The following is a 23,492-nucleotide window of genomic DNA, read 5'->3' on the forward strand; positions in this document are numbered from 1 at the left end:
CTATAAATTTTGTAACAAAGTAAATAAATTCTACACTGATGAGGGGGACGCTTGAGTACTTTTCAAATATGAAATTAGCCCTGTTTCACTTTAGTGAAAAACACAAGAGAAATACTCTTTGCAAAGACCACTGATAACAATTTAAAACTTATATCTGAATCAATTTTAATCCTCTTATTTCTGGGTAATTTCTACTTTTTGCCGTTCAGAAATCATTTCGTTATAACCCATTATTTCATCATTTATGCTAACAAGAACATTTCAATAGGCAATGGAGCAAAAGTACATATAAAACTTAAAGACATACAGAAGTGAGATCTGCATTTCCCTGTGGAAAAAGAGTCTTACTGAAAATAATCTGAACGTCATCCAAGAAAGGCCAAAAATACCTATGAAAGAAAGAACACACACGTAAATGTCTTCCTTGTTGTCTTTGGTTTAGCCTTCTTGGCCAAAATCTTCTGTAAACTTCTTTAATTTCAACAAGTCGTGTTCATTCACTGTGGGTTTTGTGCTAGACAAGGACCGTAACATATCCGACTGTCAGGGAAAAGAAGTGGGGGAGGGGTATTAGCAATAGATAGAACCAAATAAAATCCACTGCATTTGTTATTATTACCACTAACTTTCACCAAAGGTTAAATCTGCATATCTGTAAGAGCCAGAAGTTGAAAGGACAGCTTTGATAATAACATTCCTCCGCACAGAAACTTTCAATTGCTTGCTTCGTCCTGATCACAACCTTCGGTGATTCACCACTACTCATTAGAAGTATGATCCTCTAAGCCTACGGGGTCAGGTTCTCCAAAATATATGCACCTAATCTCCTTTTTGGCTTTGTTTTTCTTAAACAAGTGCGACTTAAAAGGAATGCACCTAATCGCCAATACTTATGTGAAACAGAAGACCTTTTAATAAAAATCAACACATCAAAATTTTTATCTATTAGCTAACATTAAGTCAAAATTTTAAGAAAATGATCATATAAAGCATTCATTCCAAAGTTAGCCTCTAAGCTATGTCTTCTATTAAATAGTATGGACAATGGTCAAAAGGACCAAAACTTAAAAATTATAAGGAACAAACACAAAAGGCTTCTAAATTATTTGTCAAATAATCATTATGGTTAATTAACACAGATGTTTCTCTATTATGATACTTTTGTTTCAGAACTTTTCTGAAAGCACTGCATTATTTAAACTTTCTATGAAGTAAAAGAGAAAAACATCATTATGAATACTATGATAATATGATGCATATTAGGTTTTCTGGATATTATATAAAGTCTGAGATTCAGGGAAAAAATTTTTACCAGGTCAAATTTAGTTAAGGCTTGACAACACCTTCTGCAATCTCTGCAAGCATTTTGGGAGTGTTATTCCAGCTGCAAGTTATATGTGCTTTTTCAAATTTGCCTTTTTCACTTAAAAAATTTTATGTTCAATTACTCTTTACAATTTCTTGAGTAGGATTAAACATGTTGATGACACTACCATTTTCTAGCTAATCTTATATAAGTGAAAAATTTTATCTTTGGCAAACTACAAAGCATAATGTTTAAACATATTTCGTAAAATTGAAAAAAAGTCCAACCATGCTAACAACTGGCTCCAAAAGTTTATCCCCAGGGACATCCATCCATGTCATTTCAATGGCACCAGGGTCGCCAGGAGAGCAGGGCGTCAACAGATCATCTATGATCTTGTTCGGATCAGCTTGTGATGGCCCCCGAACCTGGAACATACAGTAATCTGGAATATTTATTTGAACAAAATAAATAAGCATTAAGATTTAGGCCACGATCAAGAAATTTGAAAATCTATTTTACATTTTGTTAAATTGTTTACTTCTGAAAAACAGAAGGTTAAACAACAAGAAGTGAGCCCTGGGTCAGGGGACAGATTTTTGTTTGAGTTTAATTTTTTCTTGATGCTTTTCTGTGTTTTGAAATTTTCTACAAGATTACAGGGGAGAAAATGAATTGAAAAAATGAAACAGTGAACTTCGGCTAAGATCATTCTTTTCTCTAGTGCTTATTAAATGGAACTAATCTTACCAGAATAGACATACATAAAGCTTTTAAAGCTAAATTCTCTTAAGTTTCTCTATTCCATAGCTGAGAAACTTCTGAGATACATTGTGAAATTAATTTTTTCTCTCTCAACAAAAACTCCTTAAAACGTGTATGAAACTAAATGTTGATCATAATTTCAATGATATTTTATGATTCATAATTGATTCAAAATAAGTTTTAGAAAGAATCAGAAAAAGAACCATTGTGGCAGCGTGGCATGAAAGCAGACTTCAATAAATGATGACAATTCTGCATTCAATGGATAGTGCTTCCAAATTCGTTTCACAATGATCAATCTTAAATCTTATCTCAGGATTGAGGGAGATGTGAGAAATGAACCTCCTCACTTAACTTACTGGTACAATTTATTGTCTTTCTTCACAAATGTTTCCAGTATGAGGATTTTTGGGCTTTTCTGGGTACTGTAGTTTTGTTTTGAATAAAGATTCTACTTATTTATTTATTTATTTATTCATTCATTCAATTTATTGATGAGTAGAAGAACTGGGGTGTAGGCCAGAGGTGCAGGAGGTGACAGAGTGAGTGGGGAGCAGAACAGGTGGATCTACTGAAATCCACTGCTGAGGGGAGCATCAGGCGAGACTGGAGAGGTCTGCTGTGCCACATGTGGGTTAGCTCCCTGGCCAGGGATCAAACTCAGGCCAAGGCGGTGATAGCACTTGAGACTTAACCTCTAGGTGACAGGGTGGTACCAGATGCTGTATTTTCTGGGAGTAGATACTTGAGACATTTGGTAAATAAAAAGGTAAACGATGCTGAGAATTGAAATGGAACAAAGGATGGAGCCATGGAAAGGTCTACTATAGCTGGTGATAGAAAAGGGCTGACACTAAGACTGATCCGGCTTCTTTGCCTTGATCCTCCTAACAAGGACCCAGGTTCTGGGTCATATAAGGTGTCCCAGTAGAAATACAGAGAAATAAACAGAAAGTTCTGGCTAGGAATGGACTGAGTTTCTAATAATCTATAGCAACTAAATGTCAAAGAAACATTTAAAATAAAATTGACTCTGAGTCTACTGTTTTTCTTAGCAATAAAATAAGCTAAAGAAGGGGAGGAATATGTACTGGGCTAGTCAGCTACCACAATAGGTGTTTTCTGAATATTCTAGTGAGTTCTCACTCAACATCCTAAATAGGTTCTAGGAAACTGGTTTTAAGCAAAGCAACATATAACAGAAATAGATGTCGGGGTCTTCGAATGACATGTCGTTCACTGCTGGCTGGGATTTTTCTTCCTCATCAAGGTTACAATAATGTTGAACTAAACAATGTCATCCGAAGACCTGCTTGACTTCACTTTCTTCTCACAGCAGCACTTTAAAGCAGTGTTAAAAAGTGAGCCATAAATAGGTAGCAATTTGATCAAGGAGATCACTGTGGGAGTTACTTTATTTTGGAATGAAATAGACATACGTATGTAACTTAGTCATAACATGTTAATCTTGTCATATATTGCTGGATTAGGTTTGCGCATAGTTTTTCAGGATTTTCACATTCACGCTCATGAGTGATATTGGACATGCTGGACTCAGCAAAAGGCTTGGTGCAAATTACACCCTTCACTGTTACTTACAGTGGGGATCCCAAAACTGCGGTCTTTTTATCTCAGCGAGAACAGTTCAATTTACATAGACAACACAGTTCTTGGGAAGGACAGGAAAGCAGGGTGGTAGAGACTTCTGAAATGTATCTGAGAAAATCTCCTCTGTTGAGCCCCTCCAGCTGCACCCTGGCAACTGTGTCCATTTTCACCATGTTACCATCTAAATCTCAGATGATTCATCAAGAGGTGGCTATACCGACCTCTTATTGCGTTTTTGTGAAGACCAAATGAAATAGTAAGATAAAGGACAGAATACAGTGCTAAGCACATGAACCTTTACACAACAGTAGCTATTATTACTATTTTTACTTTGCTAGTGAGGTGTAAACATACCAGATTCTGCACAAGGAAAATCTGGTTGCATTTAAGGCAACTGTATACTTAAGTTTCAATATTCATATCCAAATAATAAATACTTCAAAAGTCTGTGCATAGAAAACTTTACAATACTTTGGGATAATTAATAATGGCTATCACTAAACTTTCTGGGAGAACTTTTTTTCATGAAAAGGACATCAGGTCTATGATGTAAATCCACGTATCCATCATATAAAACTGAAAACTGAATAGTCTTTGATGACATATTAATGGTCGGGAATATGAATTAAAAACACATGAAAGGATGGGCGAAAGTCTTCACCTTTTTGAAATGAGTGGCCGACTGCACTTTCCTGACCGGCTGCATGAGTGCGTCGCGCACTATGATGCTGATGTCTGCGCCGGAATAGCCGTCTGTCTTCTTCCCGAGCTCTCGGAAGTCTGTTTCTGTTAGACTGTTCTGAGTGGTCCCCAAGTGCAGCTGAAACATTGCTGATCGGGCATGGGCCTCGGGCAAAGGAATATAAATTCGTTTCTCAAATCTTCAAAAGAAAAAATGCATCCCATATTTATTATATTGCATCACATATTTATTGTATTTATTTCATAGATACTTAATTTCAATTGAAAATTAGGATATTTTCAAGAAGAAAACAAGATATTGAGATATTCTCATTTATACAAAGTTGAGTAAGTTAAACAAGTTTGTATTTATCAGAGTGTAACATATATGCTTAGGCTAAATAAAGAAAAATTTCCAGAACATTAAAAACAAACAAAATAAAAATAGCCAGGGAACCAGTTTGGATTGGTTTAGTCTATCTCATTGACTTCTGGGTTATTTTGGCCATGGTATTTTGTGTCTGAAATTCATGACATGAATTCCTACATGAGTAACTGCCCATAGAATTATACTCTCAACTGTTGATAAACAGATTAATGGGGCTTCCCTGGTGGTGCAGCGGGTTGAGCGCCACACTGTGATGCTGTCCGCAGCCTCTGCAGCACAGGCTCGATTCCTGGCTGGCCAGGGAGAGACCCACATGGCGCCGCAGACCTCTCCTGCCTCGCCCACTGCTCCCCTCAGCAGTGTCTGCCTGTTCTGCTCCCCGCTCTGTCTCCGGTGAATTCTCTCACCCTCCAGCACCTCTGACTGTACCCCAGTTCTTGTATAAATAAATAAATATTTTTTAAAAATATTTTTTTTAAAAAAGAGAGATTAATGTAAGTAACAATTAGAGATATGATGGCAAAAATAATTCTCTAAATTCAAAACATTAAAATTACTTAGAATCTTATGGAATTAACATATTTATTACACAAAATGTCCACTGCTTTCTGCTGGGTATATTAGAACAAATAATTCTTTTATATCATAAACAAACACTACGTTTCAGGAAGAATTTTGCTTGCCTTCTTAGAATTTCAGTACTTGCATATAGGGAGGAATAATCAGAGACAATTTAAGTGGTCTGTGAATATATTTTTTCCTCAAGGTAATTCTGTGCAATGAGTATTTGAAGCTTTCATTATCTCTAGGGGTTCAGAATTAGGTCATTTAAAAAAAATAACCAGCACATTTCCTTTCTTGGTACTGGACGGTAATCTACCCTGCTGGCAAACCAAATGAATGGGATAAAAGTGGCAAAAACGGAAGAGCTCCTTTTTATCATGTAAGAGGAAAGGAATGGAATAGGGAATTCTGAAGCAGAGGAAAGTGATGTTTTCTCCCGTAGCTCATGTTTCATATTAAATTTAAAAATTAGAGATATAAATTCTTTAACTAAAAATATAACCTAGTATATTTTAAACTGTAAATGTCATTTTGCTACAATTTTACATGAAGTTTTTCATTGAGATCTTAAACTATTCTCTCTCTTTTTTTAAAGGATTTATTTATTTATGCATATAAGAGCTGGGATACAGGCCAGAGGTCTTGGAGGTTAGAGGATTCACCAGAGACAGAACGGGGAACAGAAAGGCAGATTAACCAAAATACATTGCTGAGGGGAGCAGCAGGCGAGACAGGAGAGGTCTGCTGTGCCGTGAGGGTAGCTCCCTGGCGGGGCTGGGGATCGAACTCGTGCTGCAGAGGCTTCAGATTGCTTTATAGTGTGGTGCTTAATCCCTTGCGCACCAGGGAGGCCCGAGATATTAAACCATTCTTGTAAAACATCTGAAGCATTGGTGTCTACTACTAAGTTTAATCATAACTAAAGGTGGGCATTAGGTAATGCAATGTGAAAGATTCCAGTAAGTGGAAGTCTCACATCTTCAGCAGACAAGTGCCTGGCTCTCTCCACCCAAGTCAGGGGGGCAACAGGGTTAAGACATATTTCTAAAACTCTGAAAAGCTATTAGAACGTCTCCCCACTAGACAAAAAGGGAATTACTATTTTCTTCAACATTTGTAATTAGAAATAAGAAATTTATTTTATCATCATACCTTCGCCTAATGGCAGAATCCAGAACCCAGGGTATATTTGTAGCTCCCAGAACCAAAATTCCATCATTGTCCACACCAACCCCTGCATCAAATAGGTGACATTTAAAATAATTTGTCATGTTAAAGTTCTTTAAACCTCATCTGTATATTGAAAATGTGGTGCTTTAATGTTTAAGTGCCTCATCTTGAGAGTCTCTCTCTGGAGGAAAAAACTATTTAATAAAATATATTACTAAAATATGATGCAAATATCCCCAAGGATCAAATCTCCTTGATTGTGGACAAAAATTATTAATAATTTTCATAATATTTCTTCAAAGACTGCATTTAAAGGCTATCTATTCTTACTATTATTGTTCCTGGTATGGGATAAGTTATGAAATCTCTTCACTATTTAAATCAGTAAGTCCTACAAAATGAGTACAACTAGATTAAAATTATGCACACATGGAAGACAATCAGAATGAAATAAGGCAGAACAAAACACCGAGGCTAAAGAAATTCTTCTTAAGCTTCCCCATTACTGCTGTAAGAATATACAGGACAAATAGGAATTATTTTAAAAACCAGTCATACTACCTTGCATTTGAACGAGAAACTCTGTCTTAATTCTACGTGCAGCTTCACTTTCATTTTCACTTCTTGAACCACACAGAGAATCAATTTCATCAATAAAGATAATGGAAGGTTTGTTTTCTCTGGCAAGTTGGAATAAATTCTTAACTAGCCTAAAAAATAAATAAAAGCTTTCAGCTTCTCATAAATAAATAAATAACACGAGTGACTTAGCGAGAAGACAAAAACAAAGTACATACCAGTATTATAAGAACTCCATGAATTAAAAAGCTTAATCATGTTTTGGTCTAAAAATGAAGACAGCTACAACCGGATAATTCACTTTACAACTTACTGTACATTTATGCTCTTTTTTCCCTATGAAACAAATTCTAGACCAGGGTCAGATCTGACAGAGAAATGAATACCTATTATCATTTCTCTGTGTGACTGTTAAAGATTGGTATAGCAACTATCAGACAAAGTAAAATTAAAAAAATAAAATTTATTACTTACTTTTCACTTTCACCTAGCCACTTAGAGACAAGGTCAGAGGAAGATATTGAAAAAAATGTTGAATTGTTTGCTTCTGTTGCTACAGCTTTGGCTAAATAGGACTTTCCTGTTCCAGGTGGCCCAAATAACAGGATTCCCCTCCAAGGTGTTCTCTTACCTAAAATTTGTATTAGAAAAATAACCTAAGAACTTCAAGATCATTAATTTCAATTACCAGAGACATCATTCTTACTGAAGAATATTGTGAAGAGGTTTCATTCTAAAGCTATGACTAGAATACAAAAATAATTTAAACAATCAATCTAAGGTAAGCATTAAATGCCTTTTACTTGCTTCTTTAGAGATGACTTTGTCAAGAATGTGTTTACAGAAATATAATCCTTCCAACAGGAAGTTCATATGCTTGCTCAAGTCTTCATTCCTTCAGTATGTATCAAAACCATGAGTACAGAAAGAGACCTGCACATACAAAAGGAATTTTGCTCTCTGTGGGCGGACAGGTCAGCTGGAGAACAGAGTTCCGTTAAAAGGCACTTCTTGATCATACACTGCGTGTATTGTTTGCTATCAGAATCTTGTCAGAGAAACTATATCCACAAGAGAACAAATCAACTCTTTGTACCTCAATTTTGCTAGTGAGAAATTATAATGCTGCCTTAGCTAAAACTGACTGGGTTAACCTGGCAATAAGGTATCAAATATAATGTAAGAAAACTGCTAAGTGCAAACTGTGGACGGGTGGACAATGACTGCAGAACAGTAAGTGGACGAGCAATGGCAAAGCCAAATATTGTACATTTACTGCTATGAAAGCCTAAACTTTTATTTAAATTGTTTTCGTATTTTACACGTCTGTAATTATAAGTCATGCTTCCGTAAGTGTGGTACATACTCCACTGGTACCACAATGAAGTGCCTTTTAGGTGATAAACAGGTAACTTTTAGTTAAATGTATTACAAGAACACAAATTTTTCCATTTGGAGACTCTAATCAGTCTTTTAAAAAGAAGTTAGTAAGTGAAAATACTAAATGAGATGATTTACAAGTTAATAAAGAAACAAAGCAATCCATGATGTTAGGAGTTAAGAAAGTGCTTGCCTCTGAGAGGCGGAGAGGAACCTCTAGGTTACTGGGTGATCTGGGTGATTACACAGGTGTACTTTGTGATAATTTATGAACTTGAACACTTATGGGCTCCTGTGCGTCTCCGTATATTTATGTTACACTTTAATAAAATCTTTGCTCTACAGGTGAAATGATTTAAAGGAAAAGATTTTCAAAATGACGGTGTATATAAACACAGATACAGATATATAGACAAACTCATAAAGATGAGACTGAAATGACTCACATTTGGGCAACAGTAATATAAATTACATAACATAAAAGGAACTCAATTGTTTCCGTACATTTATAGGGTTGCGATAACAACTTTTATACTGTTAGTTTCAAATTTCTGAATTTAGTCAGACTGTCTTATCTCGAAGCTAGACAGCCAGTGCAGGGCCCACAGGTGCTTTGCTTTTCTCTACTTCTCTATATGACATCACAGTTGGGCCTGCTAAGTTTGAGGTTAAAAGGAAAGACCTGTTTCACTATTAGATTGTGGGTAAAGCAGTATCACCAAAATATACCGTGTAAAGGATTTGGCACAGACAAATCACCTACTGTTGCTGAAGCCATAGCTTCAACTACAGCCAGATGGTGGGTTCACAGTAGCTCGCAATGATGATGCACTGTCCCCTGAAACTGCTGAATAATTCTCACTCCTTTTTTTTTTTTAAAAGATTAGTATAAGTCCACTGGAAAAAACTGTAATGTAAGTCAAAAGAAAAAGTAAAAATCACTCCAAATCTTATCTCCTTGGCAAATATTAACATTTTAATGTTAGTAAATCCTCTTAGTATACTAAGAGATATAATTCTTCCAACAGGAAGGTCCTATGCTTTACTTCTTAGCATACAGATTTATTTAACAAGTGTGGGATCATACTAAACATATTTTATATTTTATATGTATATATATGTATTTTTTAATCTTTACAAATAGGTATTTTTTTTAAAGATTTATTTATCTATGCATACAAGAACTGGGGTTCAGGCCAGAGGTGTGGGGGGTGTGAGAGGATTCACCAGGGACAGAGTGGGGAGCAGAACAGGCAGACTGACTGAAATGCACTGCTGAGAGGAGCAGTGGGCGAGACAGGAAAGGTCTGCTGCACCATGTGGGTTGCTCCCTGGCTGGCTGGGATCAAACTCATGCTGCTAGGGCTTTGGACAGCCTCATAGTGCTGTGCTTAACCCCTTGCACCACCAGCGAGGCCCCAAACAGGTTTTTTTAATGTAAATTACAACATGGATGCAAATTTCTCAATGTAGATGTACAATTATTTCCCTGAGCACATAGTAAATACTCTGCATGTTGGTGACTTACCCTATGCTCATCTAGTTGATATTAGGCTGTTCTGCAATATATTTCTATTATAACATGTACATATATATAGAGTAAATATCTTTGTGTAAGGTATACCACCACCTTAGGATTTATTTAAGGAAGTAACCTGATATGGTGACAAGAATTCACAATACTTTACCTCAACCATCAATGCATTTTTAAAAAATTTTAAATTAAAAAAAAAAAAATAGTTCAAAAGATTTAAAAGTCATTTCACCTGTAAAAAGGTGAGGAAATTTAATAGGCAATATCACAGCTTCTTTGAGAGCTTCCTTGGCTCCTTCAAGACCAGCAACATCGCTCCATTTCACATTTGGTCGCTCTATAACAATGGCACCTACAAAAAAATTATGTCACCTTTAAATTATTCCATCAAATAGAGAAGAAATTATGAAACGCTGATGCTAAGGAACTACAACACAGAATTGTCTGGAAAAGTGTTTAAAAACGTTCTTGGAATGAGGGACTAGTTGTCAGGGAGGAGTCAGGAATCAAACCTGAGGTGGACGGTCAGAAAATACGGGGTAAGCCACACTGTTTTCTATTTCCACTTTCCATTGTGAAATGCAATTATTACCACCAATTCACACTAATCAGTTTAGTGACAGGATCAATTGACATAACAAGCATTAGAGAGCTTGGAAAAGCACCAAACATTATTTAAAGTAGTGATAATGTTTGAATACTGATTCTGGAGCATCAACAGCACTTGTTCAATGAGGACTGACTTACCATTTCTTCTTATAAACAAAAGTTATGGTGATCTAATGCTCCCCTTAACCACAGAAAGAAAACAATCTTAATGAAGGTTGACAGAGATAGACACAAATGGAAAGACAGAAGTGAGAAGGGAGAGGGAAGGGAGAGGAAGCAGCGGAAGGGAAGGGAATGATGGAGAAGAGAGGGAAATGTGCGCCAGTGCATTTGTAATACTTTCCTGAGACTTGCAAATTTTTTAACTTTAGCTATAGATTAGAATTAAATGAAACCCTAACCACTTAGCATTCTAAAAGTTCAAACTGAGTATAAATTAAGAAAAAATTCAAATCACTTTAATTCAAATCAGTTCAAAAACTCACTAAATGTCAAAAGTAGCCAAAAGAGGGCCTCCCTGGTGGCGCAGGGGTTAAGACGCAACCTATGAAGCAATCTGCAGCCACTGGAGCATGAGTTTGATTCCCGGTCTGCCAGGGAGAAACCCACATGGTGGGACAGACCTCTCTTGTCTTGCCTGCTGCTCCCCTTCAGCAGTGTGTTTCAGTATATCTGCCTGTTCTGTTCCCTGCTCTGTCTCTGGTGAATCCTCTCACCCCCCACATCTCTGGTCTTACCCCAATTCTTGTATAAAAATAAATAAAACTTTAAAAAAAAAAAAGTAGCCAAAAGAAAAATAATAAAGTTTTGGCAATCCTAGTAATTAAATATTACATTTAATAAGGCTCTAACAGAAATAAAAGGTTTAAAATATTATTTCACGAAAAAAGAATAAAGATTCAAAAAAAGATATGACACAATAAAATCAATTAGCAAGCCATCAAACAACAGATGGGCGGATGCACTCTCATGTAGCAAAGATTAGGAAGCCTTTCACATTGTTTCATCCTGCAATTCCAATAACCTTCCTCACTTACATTTATTTTAAGCATTTGTATTCTTATGCATCTCTGGTCCTTATAAAGACAAGGAAGTCAAAGAAAAAAACTTCCCTATTAAAATCAGTTATATCTTTTTCAAAATTAAAGATAGAAGTCAATTTCTACTTTGGGGAGAGGGTGGGGACATAAGAAGGGGAACAAAACTCAAACCAAAGACCACACAGAAAAAAGCTGTTTGCCTTACAACTAAAGTAAGGCCTCTTGGCAAGGTCCACTGCGTGGCTCAGCAAAACTGGTACTAGTGTACTAGTGAGTCCACTGCTCTGGAAAGTGGGGGGCAGCAGGGGACACTCAGTTTTTGTCCTTGGACCTCATCCATCTTTGAAATTCTCAGCAAATAAAAATATCCTCATTAACCAGAATATTAATCAAGATACCATCTTTATAGCATTCTCTATGTATCACAGCAGTTAAGGCAGAAATGAAGTCCAGTACAAAATGAAGTCCAGTACAACAAGGTCTGGCCAAGCTAGGATTTGTCACCACTCACTAACCAAGGCTGAGTCTATATAGAGGAAATTCTTCCCAGTTACTCATTCTATTTGGTTAAGATTCAAATAAAGAAAATACATATACCATTGGATGAGCATAAAATTCAGTTGAACAATCACTAGTTAACGTGTCAAAGAATAAGTAAATCTCAGTAACTGAAGTCAGTAAGGAAAAAGATGCCTTTTAGACACACACAGCATTTACGGAGCCTCTAGACTCTGTCAAGATATAGTATTAGGCAGCTTTTACTCTGTCACTGATCTTTTAATATCCCCCAAACAAAAGCATTATGACTTTGCATCTAAAAGCTAGGGTCTCAGACTCTGAGAGGTTAGGGAACTTGCCCAGGATTAGACAATTTTTAGGCAGCTGTGCCCTCACCACCAAGCTGCACAGGGACAGCAGCAGAGAAGGAAAGGTGTGGAAGGTAACGGAGAGCTGAGCGATAAAGGTCATTGCACACAATTAAACAAGACAAATAAGCAAGTAGGAAACATGAAATAAAAATATCAATGAATCAGCGACAGCAATGACAATTGAAGCCAGGTGGGAAACCCCAATTCATTCTCCTCCTCTGATAGAAAATTTTAATACCGTCAGATTTTGCAGGGTGCTATTAATGTAAATGCTACCTTTTCTAGAAGGGAGCAAATAAGACAAAGACAAAGTACCTAAGTTGACTGACAGGTCTTTAAAGGGAGATATAAAGTTAAATACTGTTTTTACTGTATGAAAAATCCCCCACTAGAGGCCCAAGAGAGCAAATCCCAGGACAGGTGCTCTGAACAGAGCCAGAATGTGACATGGGAACCAAGGTCAGCATGGAGGAAAAAACAATTTAAATAGATAATTCACTATGAGTTGTTAAAAAATAAAGATAGTAAATTTAAAAAGGAAATGAAAAGCAACCTTGAAGCTGATTCTGCAGTTTCTTTTTTTCAGGATCGTCAGATTCTGCTTCCCCATCACTGTCATTCCTAATAAAAAGAATTTAATATAGTCACAGATCACTCAGTGCCATCAAAAGAAGGTAAAAATGAAGAAAAGATTAACCTGAAATATTTGTAATTTAAGCAGCAAAATAAGATATTGATATTAAAAGTTGTGCTCATTTTATCACTTTCAAGAAAGTGTGAAATGAAAGAGTAAGCAGGCATGTTATCCATTAAAATGGAATCACGAACAGGAAAGGGGCAAAAAAAGAACAGTCAAGGCAGGAACCAGCTCCCCATTCCTGTGCGATGTGCATGTATTAATTTATAAATACATGCCCCAGACCTCATCCACAACAGATTTAAAATGAATTACAGGAGAGTTGTTAAAAATAAATAAATAAATAAAAGCATCAGGATCAGGCAAACTATACATTAGAACAAGAAGCGGTAAATAAGAGGAAAACATGAAGAATATTAATTATATAAGGTATAGAATTCTATAATCTTAATCTGGAAGTTCCAAAGTATGGATGGAGCATCTGATGAAAACGAATTGAGGCCAAAGGACATGCAGGTAAACCCAGATGCTTCACATCTAGGAATTCATCCTGAGGAAATAATTTAAAACGAGTTCAAGGATTTGATTATAAGGATAATCATGCATACACTGTGCTTAAGAAGGAAAAAAATCAGAAATGTATTTTCAATTATAGGGATCTGTGTATGATAGAATATATTGCAATTTTTAAAAATAATATTGCAGAAATAGTTTATTGGAAAGATATTCACAATACAATGTTGAATGGAAAAGAGAGCAAAAATATGGCATCCCATCATTTTAAAAATATAGTATGTAAAAAGGTTAAAATGCTTGACAGGTCATACCCTCAGGTGGATGGCTTTAGTTACCTTTGGACAGTGGGGTGGTAGGGGAAGTGGAGCATGCCAACAGACCTGAGACTCACTCCAACTATACTCTCGAGTCCAGTACAGGCTGTTCATCAACATGCCTGCCTACGTGGCCTGGCAGGCTCCTCCAGGCAAGTAGTACAGGCCTCTGAGGTAGGGGCTGCAGGCAAAAACGCTGGCTCTGCATGAGAGAACCGAGGTCCTACTGCCCACGCCCTGGCATCAGAAGTGAGTGGCGGAGAGATGGCAGCAGGGGGATCGTGACCAAACAATCTATAAGTGATATACCCCCAGTTAAATGGTTTTTTCAAATGAACTGACAAAAAATGAAACCGGAACAAACCCTAGAAATATGACTGCAGAATTAAGTCAACTAGAGGCGAGGAGAGGGTGGGAGTGGGAACAAAAGGGGGAAACTGCCCAATGGCCTTGGCTAACAGACTTTGATGGTGGGGGATGGTGTGAGGAGGTGTGAACCTATAACCCTAAATCATAATGCTGATGTAAACCAATGTTACCTCAATAAAGACATAAAAGTGGGCCTTCCTGATGGTGCAAGGGGCTGAGCACAGCACTGTGAAGCTGTCCACAGCCTCTGCAGCAAAAGTTCGATCCCCTGCTGGCCCCTCTCCCCACATGGTGCAGCAGACCTCTCCTGTTTCGCCCGCTGCTTCCCTCAGCAGTGTATTTCACTCAGTCTGCCTGTTCTGCTCCCTACTCTGTCTCTGGTGAATCCTCTCACCCCCTGCACCTTTGGCCTGCACCCCAGCTCTTGTATGCATAAATAAATAAATCTTTAAAGAAATTTTTTTTAAAAAGAAAGAGATAAAAGCAAAGATTTAATTCTCAGACAACTCCTATAATTTTCAACTTCAATATTACGTCATGACTCGACGTAAGTTGAGTATCATCCCTACATTTTCCCCAACTACCACCACGTAGTCAGGGAGTTATTTGAGGTAAATTATAACCTAAGCTTGGTACACTAGGGGATGGCAAACTTTTACTGTAAAGGCCGAAACTGTAAATATTTTTGGTTTTGTGGGCCACACTGTCTCTCTGACAATACTCAACTTTGCCGACAATACTCAACTTTGCCGGAGCATCAGAGAAGCAGCCTGGGACAGACTGACTGATTGGGTGGGGTTAAGTTCCAACAAAAGCTCATTAACATAAACAGGCAACAGGACAGATCTGACCCATGATTTGCCAACACAAGGTTTCAACAAAATAAATGTATTTCACAATTTAAAAGATATAATAAAGTCTGACACTACCAGAAAATACATACCCCTTGTCCTCGGCTGGGCTCGGCTGTCCCTCTTTTACTGGCTTCTGCGGTTTTTTCTCTTTCTTTTTCAGGTACTCTTTCAGTTTTTCTGCTCTATCAAGATACTCTGTGCACTTTGCTCTGATACTTTGCTTGGCTTTATCACCCTGTGCTTCATCTATTGAAGGGAAATGAGATTTTCTCATTAGTCATCTATAAAGAAAGGTTTAAACTCTTGGGTATGTTTTTTAAACAAGGAAAATCCATTTTGGGGAATAGCAGATCATCTTCAGCTCACTGTAACCAATGATGATCAATTCTATTCTACTCCTTTCAGCCAGTTTGAATAAGATGTCTCCTAACCAATTATTTAAAAAGTATTTTCAAACAGATGATTGAAAAATCAGATTACGTAATTTGGGTATAGTACTGAGAAAAAAATTATTTCCATTCTCTACATGACATTTTAATGTTTAGGTATACAAAGTAATAACTCGGGCCTCCCTGGTGGCCCAAGGGGTTAAGATACAACCTATGAAGCTATCAGTTGCCTCTGTAGCATGAGTTTGATCCCCGGCCAGGGAGCAACCCACATGGCACAGCAGACCTCTCCTGACTCACCCACTGCTCCCCTCAGCAGTGTATTTCATTCAGTCTGTCTGTTCTGTTCCCCACTTTGTCTCTGGTGGATCCTCTCAACCCCCACATTTCTGGCCTGTACCCCAGTTCTTGTATGCATAATTAAATCTTTAAAAAAAAAAAGTAATAACTGATGTTTGTGCACACTCATTGGCTGAGTAGTAGAATTTTTTTTTTTTTTTTTTTGCAAATTGATGGTTTAGAAATTTCTGGCATTGTATTTTAATTTTTATAAATAACATAGAATTTTTCATTTTCATGCTTTTAAATAAAAAACAAACTATGGCCTTACATTTAACTACGTGGAGGAAATACTGTACAGCGTGCTGGTAGAGTTGAAGAGCTTCCTCATAGTTCCCAGCTTTGTCTTCCTGGGCTGCTTTGCTTGCAATATCTATTGCTTTCTGTTTAAAGAGTCACAAAAACCACACCATCAAGATCAAAGCATAAGTTTGAAGTAAATAATCATGTTGAAGAAATATTTTTAAAAAAACAACTTTAAAACAAACCCGACCTTTCCTCCTAGACCACAAATGCATTTTATTATAATTGTAGCTATTTATAAACTGTTTATTACACTTGTATATGGATAAATGCTATCTGAACACCATTTTATGCGGTACCAATCACTTAGATTCTCACATAATTTCACTCAAGGAAAGTCAAATGTAGGGCTAGTAAGGGACAATCCAATAATCTGAAAATTCATGTTAAAAGCATACGGGAAATCCTCAAATAAAATGCAAAAGGGGTAAGACTGCTTCAGAAGCAATGGGGCATTCAAATATCAAAAATCTCAGAAATAGCCAAATCTTTTAAACTAATAATTAGCTAAAGGGTTAGAAAGCACAGACAGTAACCAGAGAAGTCTTTGAAATAACAAAAAAAGCTTTAGGAACTTGCATTTTAGACAGCAACAAGATGCCACTAAATAGATTATAGGGTCATTAAAACAGTATTAAGAAACAGCTAAACAACATGGAAAGTATTTCTAATGCCAGCTTTTTAAAAGCAGATTCTTAGCTTGAGCCCAACTATTTGTAACAACTCCTGCTCCCCAAGAACAGGACGGTGGAGAGGAAATGTAACAGTTTAGTAAGACTTATTTTTTTATTTTCTACTTTCACATCTTCTAAAAATGGCCATAATGAATCACCTTGGCACTATTAACAAAACCCACCAAAAACAAAAAACCTCCCATAAACAGATCCATAGACATATGTCCGGCTGATTTTTTTTTTTTAAGGGAACCTTTTTTTTTTTTAAGATTGATTTATTTATATAAGCACTAGGTACAGTCAGAAGCCCGGGAGGGGGAGAGAATTCACCAGAGCCAGAGCAGGGAGCAGAGCAGGCAGAAGGACTGAAGTACACTGCTGAAGGGAGCAGCGGGCGGCAGGAGAGGCCTGCGCGCCATGTGGGACCCTCCTCCGGTGGCAGGGGAGCAGCTGGGGATTGAACCGGCGCCACAGGGGCTGCGGGCAGCTTCGCAACCCAGCGCTCAACCGCTGCGCCACCAGGGAGGCCCTGTCTGGCTGATTTTTGACAAAGATGCAAGAGCAAGTCAATGGTGGAAGGCTGGGCTTTCTAAGAAAAGGTTCTGGAGCAAGTGAACAGAGAGAGGGAGGGTGGAGGAGAAAGAAACTTGACGGAAACTTCATAGTTGGTACCAAAATCAACTTAAACTATCGACAGATCATGACCTTGAATATAAAATGTAAAACTAAAATCTTCAGAAGACACATAGAAAACCTTTAGCAGCTAGGGCTAGTCAAAGTTCTTAGTCTTAGACTTAACATACTATATAAAAGGGAAAAATGGTAAATTGAAAAATTGTACTTTAAAAGTGTTTTGTTAAAGAAAATTCTATTAAAATGATGAAATGATGAGCTACAGACTGGGAGAACTATCTGGAAGCCACATACCTAGCAAAGGGCTAGTTCAAAATCCTTCCAGTAATTTGTTTCTGTGCCTCTGGGTTGGTTTGGTTTGGGTATTCTCTCCCCCTAGAATACCCGCTCCATGCGGCCAGGAGTTAGGTGTGCTGTTCCACGTTTTATATTCCCGTGTCTGGCACAGTAGCTGGCGCAGGCTAGAGGAACTCACTATTACCCCAGGGTCGGGCAGTCAGGTGCTTGTTGTCATCACGGAAGTGTGAAAGCAGGGAATATCTGGGGCTGTGCCTTCCAGATCAGGAGAGTCTGCCATACTAGAAAATCCTTGGGAAATGGCTAAGTTCCAGAATCATCTATCTCAGGAAAAGATGTCCCTGCTCCTGCTAGCCAAGGCAAATACTCTTCTCTATATTCTGGTGCCCATGGACACCTACTCCATCAATAAAATGCTTTTCTACAGTTTCCATAAAACCTAACCTTTCTCTTCTATGCTGGCTCCTTCCTCAGCATAAAAATGTATGTTAAGTCGGGCCTTCCTGCTGGTGCAAGGGGTTAAGTCTCAGCACTATGGAGTAATCGAAAGCCACTGCAGCACGAGTTCAATCCCTGCCAGGGAACTAACCCACATGGCTCAGCAGACCTCTCCTGTCTCTCCTGCTGCTCCCCTCAGCAGTGTATTTCAGTCAGTCTGCCTGTTCTGCTCCCCACTCTGTCTCTAGGAATCCTCTCACCTCCCCCCTGCCCCACCTCTGGCCTGCACCCCAGCTCTTGTATGAATAAAGAAAATAAATCTTTTTTAAAAAATGTTTGCAAGTCCTACACAGACTCATTTCTGCAAAACCCAAACTAAAATACACCAGCGCTCCCCAGTCCCTGGGTTCCCTTCTAACTACCTCTTGCTTACCTCTTCATTTCAACAGCAAAGTCTCAAAGAGAACCCCAACTTCATCTCGATGTCTTGAGCTTTTTGTTCCCACTGCCAAATCTTACACTCACTACCTCCCTCTTGGCAGCGCTTACCCTAATTAACAAACACCTTGACACAGCCTCCTCCTCTGGCTTCATTCCTTTGACTGTGTAACTGTAATGTGCCAGGTGCCCCTTCCTCTCTCGTTAGGTGCATATATTCCATAGGGTTTCCACCTTGATTTTTACTTTTCCACATTCTAAAACTCTCCAAGATGCCCACCACCTCTGCTGTCATCTATATGCTAACAGCTCCTAAATCCTTGTTTCTGGCCTAGCGCTCTCTTGCGTCCTCCAACAGTACGCATCCAACCATTTCTGCTGAATTGTCCCCACAGGCCATTCAAACTAAAAAAATTCATATCTACCCTGGCTCCAAACACACCCCATTTTCTAGTAATCCCAGAAGTGATTCCTACCCATTCAGCTATGCACCCCAGGAATCTGGGAGAAAGCCCAGAATCCTCCTCCCTCACTTTCTTAAATGAAGATCCAAATCTGATTATTCTTCCACTGTGTCTCCGATAATCCTTTCCTCTTCACTCTAAGAGGCACTGTCCTACTCTGTCCCGCACATCTCCCATCACACAGCCTGGCCTAGCTGGTCTCCCTGCTTCCTTTGGACACACAGGACAGCTCTGTTCTAAAACAAAAACCTGAGCATATCACCTTCAATGACTTCTCATCGATGGCAGGATGGGGTCAGTCATCTCTGGATGGGATATGACCTAACCAGGCTTGTCCTCCCACACCTGTGCCAGTCATCCCAAACTACCGGACTACCTAGGTGACTCAGCCCGCACGTGTTTGCATACAGTGTCCTTGCCACCTGGGCGGCCCTATCCCACTGACTCCCTGTCAAACTTCAGTTTCTCCAAGACCAGCAGTCACAGCCCTTGTGCTACAAAGCCTTCCCAACACCCCAAGATGGATGAGCCTCTGCTTCCTCCAGATGGCCACTGCTGCTTATGCAAACCTCCAACGATCACACCCATCCTGCTGGTCACTACATAAGTCCATTTCACATCAGAAATGGACTTTTGAAGACTTAGAAAACCATGGCTCGGTAGGCACTTAAAAACATTTAGGACTGAATAAGCTTTGACTTTAATGCACGCTGCATCCCTTGCAATTTCTCCCAACCCTTGCCAAGATTTATTCCACTTCTAGACTGCAGCACATGTTGTTTTCCTCTTCCTGGAATGCATCCCACTTTGTGCAAGGACGCATAATGCTAGTAAAAAAACAGTACAAACTTGTAAGCAGACAGAGCTGGATTCAAAATTATCTTCAGTGCTGATTAACAGTGCTATATTTTGGGGCAAGTCATAACCTTACTAACCTTCAGTTTCTTCACTTGAAGAGTTGTTTTTTTTTTTTTTTAATAGAGGCATGTTTTATTTATTTATTTGTTTGTTTCTTTGTTTATACATGCACTGGGTACAGTCAGAAGCGCGGGAGGGGGAGAGAATTCACCAGAGCCAGAGCGGGGAGCAGAGCAGGCAGAAGGACCAAAGTACACTGCTGAGGGGAGCAGCGGGCGGCAGGAGAGGTCTGCGCACCATGTGGGACCCTCCTCCGGTGGCCGGAGAGCAGCCGGGGATCGAACCGGCGCCGCAGAGGTCGCCGGCAGCTTCGCAACCCAGCGCTCAACCGCTGCGCCACCGGGGAGGCCCTTGAAGAGTTGTTTTGCAGATTAAATAATATCCTATCAAACACCAGGCAGACAATCAGTGCAAGCATCTTTCACTCTGGCTAAGCTCACATGGCCTCTCCTGTGGAACATTTCTCATTTGTCCTTAAAGAACTAAATACACCGTTCCTTTCTGTTTCCCCCCCCATGAAACTCTACTCTAGCATTTATCCATTACTTTGTGACTCTGATTTTTAGCTATGTGTATTCCTCCATTAGATTACATGCATTTTGCTAGGAGGATTTTTGCCTCACTTGGTGTGGAAGTTATTTGTTATTTGAGCATTGTCATCCAATTTTCCTAGGTTAGGTTAAAAGTTTAAATGAGAAAGCACAACTGTGAACAAAGCACTAATAAAATAACCCACAGCTTAACACTAGCAACTACGCCTTAACGGTTGCTCCTAGCTGATTAGCTGAAGAACATACAACAACCCAAATGAAATACAATGAAAACTGATTATAGGCCTCCCTGGTGGCGCAAGGGGTTAAGCACCGCGCTATGAAGCAATCCGCAGCCTCTGCAGCACGAGTTCGATCCCTGGACCCCCCCCTCCCCCCGAGAAACCCACATGGAACAGCAGACCTCTCCTGACTTGCCCGCTGCTCCCCTCAGCAGTGTATTTCATCAGTCTGCCTGTTCTGCTCCCCACACTCTGTCTCTGGTGAATCCTCTCGCCACGCCCACCCCATCTCTGGCCTGTACCCTAGGGCTTGTATGCATAAATAAATAAATAAAAACTGATTATAGAATGAAGCTGCAAATCTTGTCAATGGAAAAAAGATACCAGTAGATGTATGAAAGTTATACTGTAGAATGCAATAAAACTAGTTAGATAAAATAAGGATAAGATGAGCACTCAAAAAGAAATCACTTTTGACACTTGAGGGAACCAACTTTTATTAAATGACCAACCCTTTTTCCTATTACTTTTACCAACAGCACCTTTTACAAAAAAAGTGAAGTGAAAATGTTGATCTTAGTTTAATGTAATCTTGTAATCTCTTGTTGTAAAAACAAATACACAAATCAACCCTTGACTTAAATCTTTATTCTAAAAATAAGTCAAAGTAGCAACTATGTTATTTCAGGAAAGATGTAAAACATTTACTTCCATAATCTTTTGGGTCGATATGCAAGATTGCAGAACCAAGTAAACCCATCCCCTTCACTCTTATTTTGGGGGAAATTTTCATCTTCATTCAAGTGGGTCTACCCTGTGGCCTTTCATCGACATGAATGATCTTGGGTGAACAAGATCCTCTATGATTCTTGGTGCCTGTGCAGGCACTCAACAAATGCCTATTCAACGAACAAGTAAGACAAGTAAGACAAGGGTTCAGTACAGGTATTTCACGTACTATTCTGTCCCAAACTGACCGAATGGAATGAGCGACCCTGAGGGTAAGTCAGTCTCTTTACTAAAGCCCCAGATCCATCTCGGGGATGGGAGACAATGTTTCGGAAATGTCTCTTCTCTATAAATTCCAATCCACAGATTTAAGTCTAAAATCTTAGGATTCCATGATATACACAAAACCTATAGTTCACTGCTGTCGGGAGGGCAGGTGGGGCCGCAAAGAACTTTAATACTCGCTGATCTTACACACTACATTTTGGGGTGCAGGGGAGTGGGCCCATAAAGTCATGTGCTCAATGAATTTTGCAGATTCCAAGACCGTCCTCACAGCCACACTCCCTGGGAGCTCGAACAGCCGCGCTGTTATGTGGGGAACTGCGAGCTCCGGGCACACCCCACTTAAAACCGACCAGAGCTCCAGGCACACCCCATTTAAAACCCACCCAGGGCAGGGCCCGGCCAACATCACGTCCCCTACGCGGACCTGGGCTTCCCGTTCGGAGTCTCCCGCCCGGCTCGGCCACCACTCGGCGGGGGCGGGGAGCCTCAACCCCAGTCAGGCGCCCCACAAAGCAGACGGGCTCGGGGGACCCCGGAAGCGGGCTCGGGGGACCCCGGAAGTGGGCCCGGGGCCCGGACCCTCCCAGCTGCGCCCGACGCGGACGCGCCCTCCCGGCCCGCGCCTCCCTCCGGGCGCGGTCGCCGCCCCCGCCCCCCGCCCCGAACCCCTACCCCCCCGGGGGGGGCTCGGCTCTCGGGCGGGGAGGCCCTACCTGCAGGTTGGATGTGGTGGATGCCATGGCGGAGACCGAGGCGGCTCCCTCGGGGAGGAGCGAGGGGAGAGGCGGAACGACGTCTAGTCGCAGGCGGGGTGGCCCCAAAGGTGCGCTGGGTGGGGCTCTGGGACCCCGCGCGGCGACCCCCCTTCAGGAATCTGCTCCGGAGCCACACGACGTTCCGGGGCCTCCAGACCCTCCGCACAAAACTTCCGCAATCCCAAGCCCCTCCGGGCTCTCGTCCCGCCTCTGACCACAGAGCTTCCGCTTTCGTCATCATCACGCGCGCCTCCCAGTCCGGCGAGGAGGCCTGAAGCCCGCGAGGCCTGGCGGAAGTAGGGCGAGGCGCAGGCGCACCGCGGCTCAGGCCTGCACCCGGGAGGCCTCCTCCCAACAAGAGCTGTTCCCTTTTGTGTTTTTTTTCTGGTGCTTTTATGCTTTGAGTTGAGGCTCTGGCTCCTTTTCCTTCGGGTCTTGGAGCGTGCGCTGTCGCTCTGTGACTTTTGAGTGAAAAAACACAAATCCTGTCCAGTCCCCACCAGTTGGGGCCTTTGTACCCATTAACTGTGCCTCACTTACTCCTCTTCCTCCTCTGTAAAATGGGGGTGATTACGGTACCCACCTCAGGACGGTAAAGAATACACGCTTCAGGGCCTACGGCATGGTGACTGGTGAAGAAAAGGTCTCTGCGCTTTGGTGCTTGTCAATGCTCACACCTTACACGTCATCGAAAGTATTTTTTGAATGGTGTGACTTTAAGAGACCCCCGAGAATGTTGATTAAAAATAAGATAAGTAAGCCACTGCCCTCTAGGAACTTTTGGTCTGATGAGGAGGCAGGCTCCTGAACCCAGTGGGTCTTGATACCAGTTACAGTTAGAAGGAAAGTTAATAGCTTGGGCAATAAAGTGC

General features: G+C 40.2%; 1 protein-coding gene across 1 annotated transcript; it reads right to left on the reverse strand.

The window, feature by feature from the left end:
- Positions 1-438: 438 nt before the first annotated feature.
- VPS4B (vacuolar protein sorting 4 homolog B) lies at positions 439-22,605 on the reverse strand (the record flags this gene model as incomplete). The annotated part of the gene is made up of 11 exons (XM_084252117.1): positions 439-540; positions 1,594-1,734; positions 4,341-4,560; positions 6,465-6,546; positions 7,044-7,192; positions 7,536-7,692; positions 10,208-10,327; positions 13,047-13,114; positions 15,273-15,429; positions 16,183-16,294; positions 22,579-22,605. The coding sequence occupies 11 exons, from the start codon at positions 22,603-22,605 to the stop codon at positions 439-441; spliced, it is 1,335 nt and encodes a 444-aa protein (XP_084108243.1).
- Between the last annotated feature and the right edge of the window lie 887 nt (positions 22,606-23,492).

The sequence above is a fragment of the Talpa europaea genome, assembly GCF_964194135.1.
Source record: "Talpa europaea genome assembly, chromosome: 13".
NCBI lineage: Eukaryota > Metazoa > Chordata > Mammalia > Eulipotyphla > Talpidae > Talpa > Talpa europaea.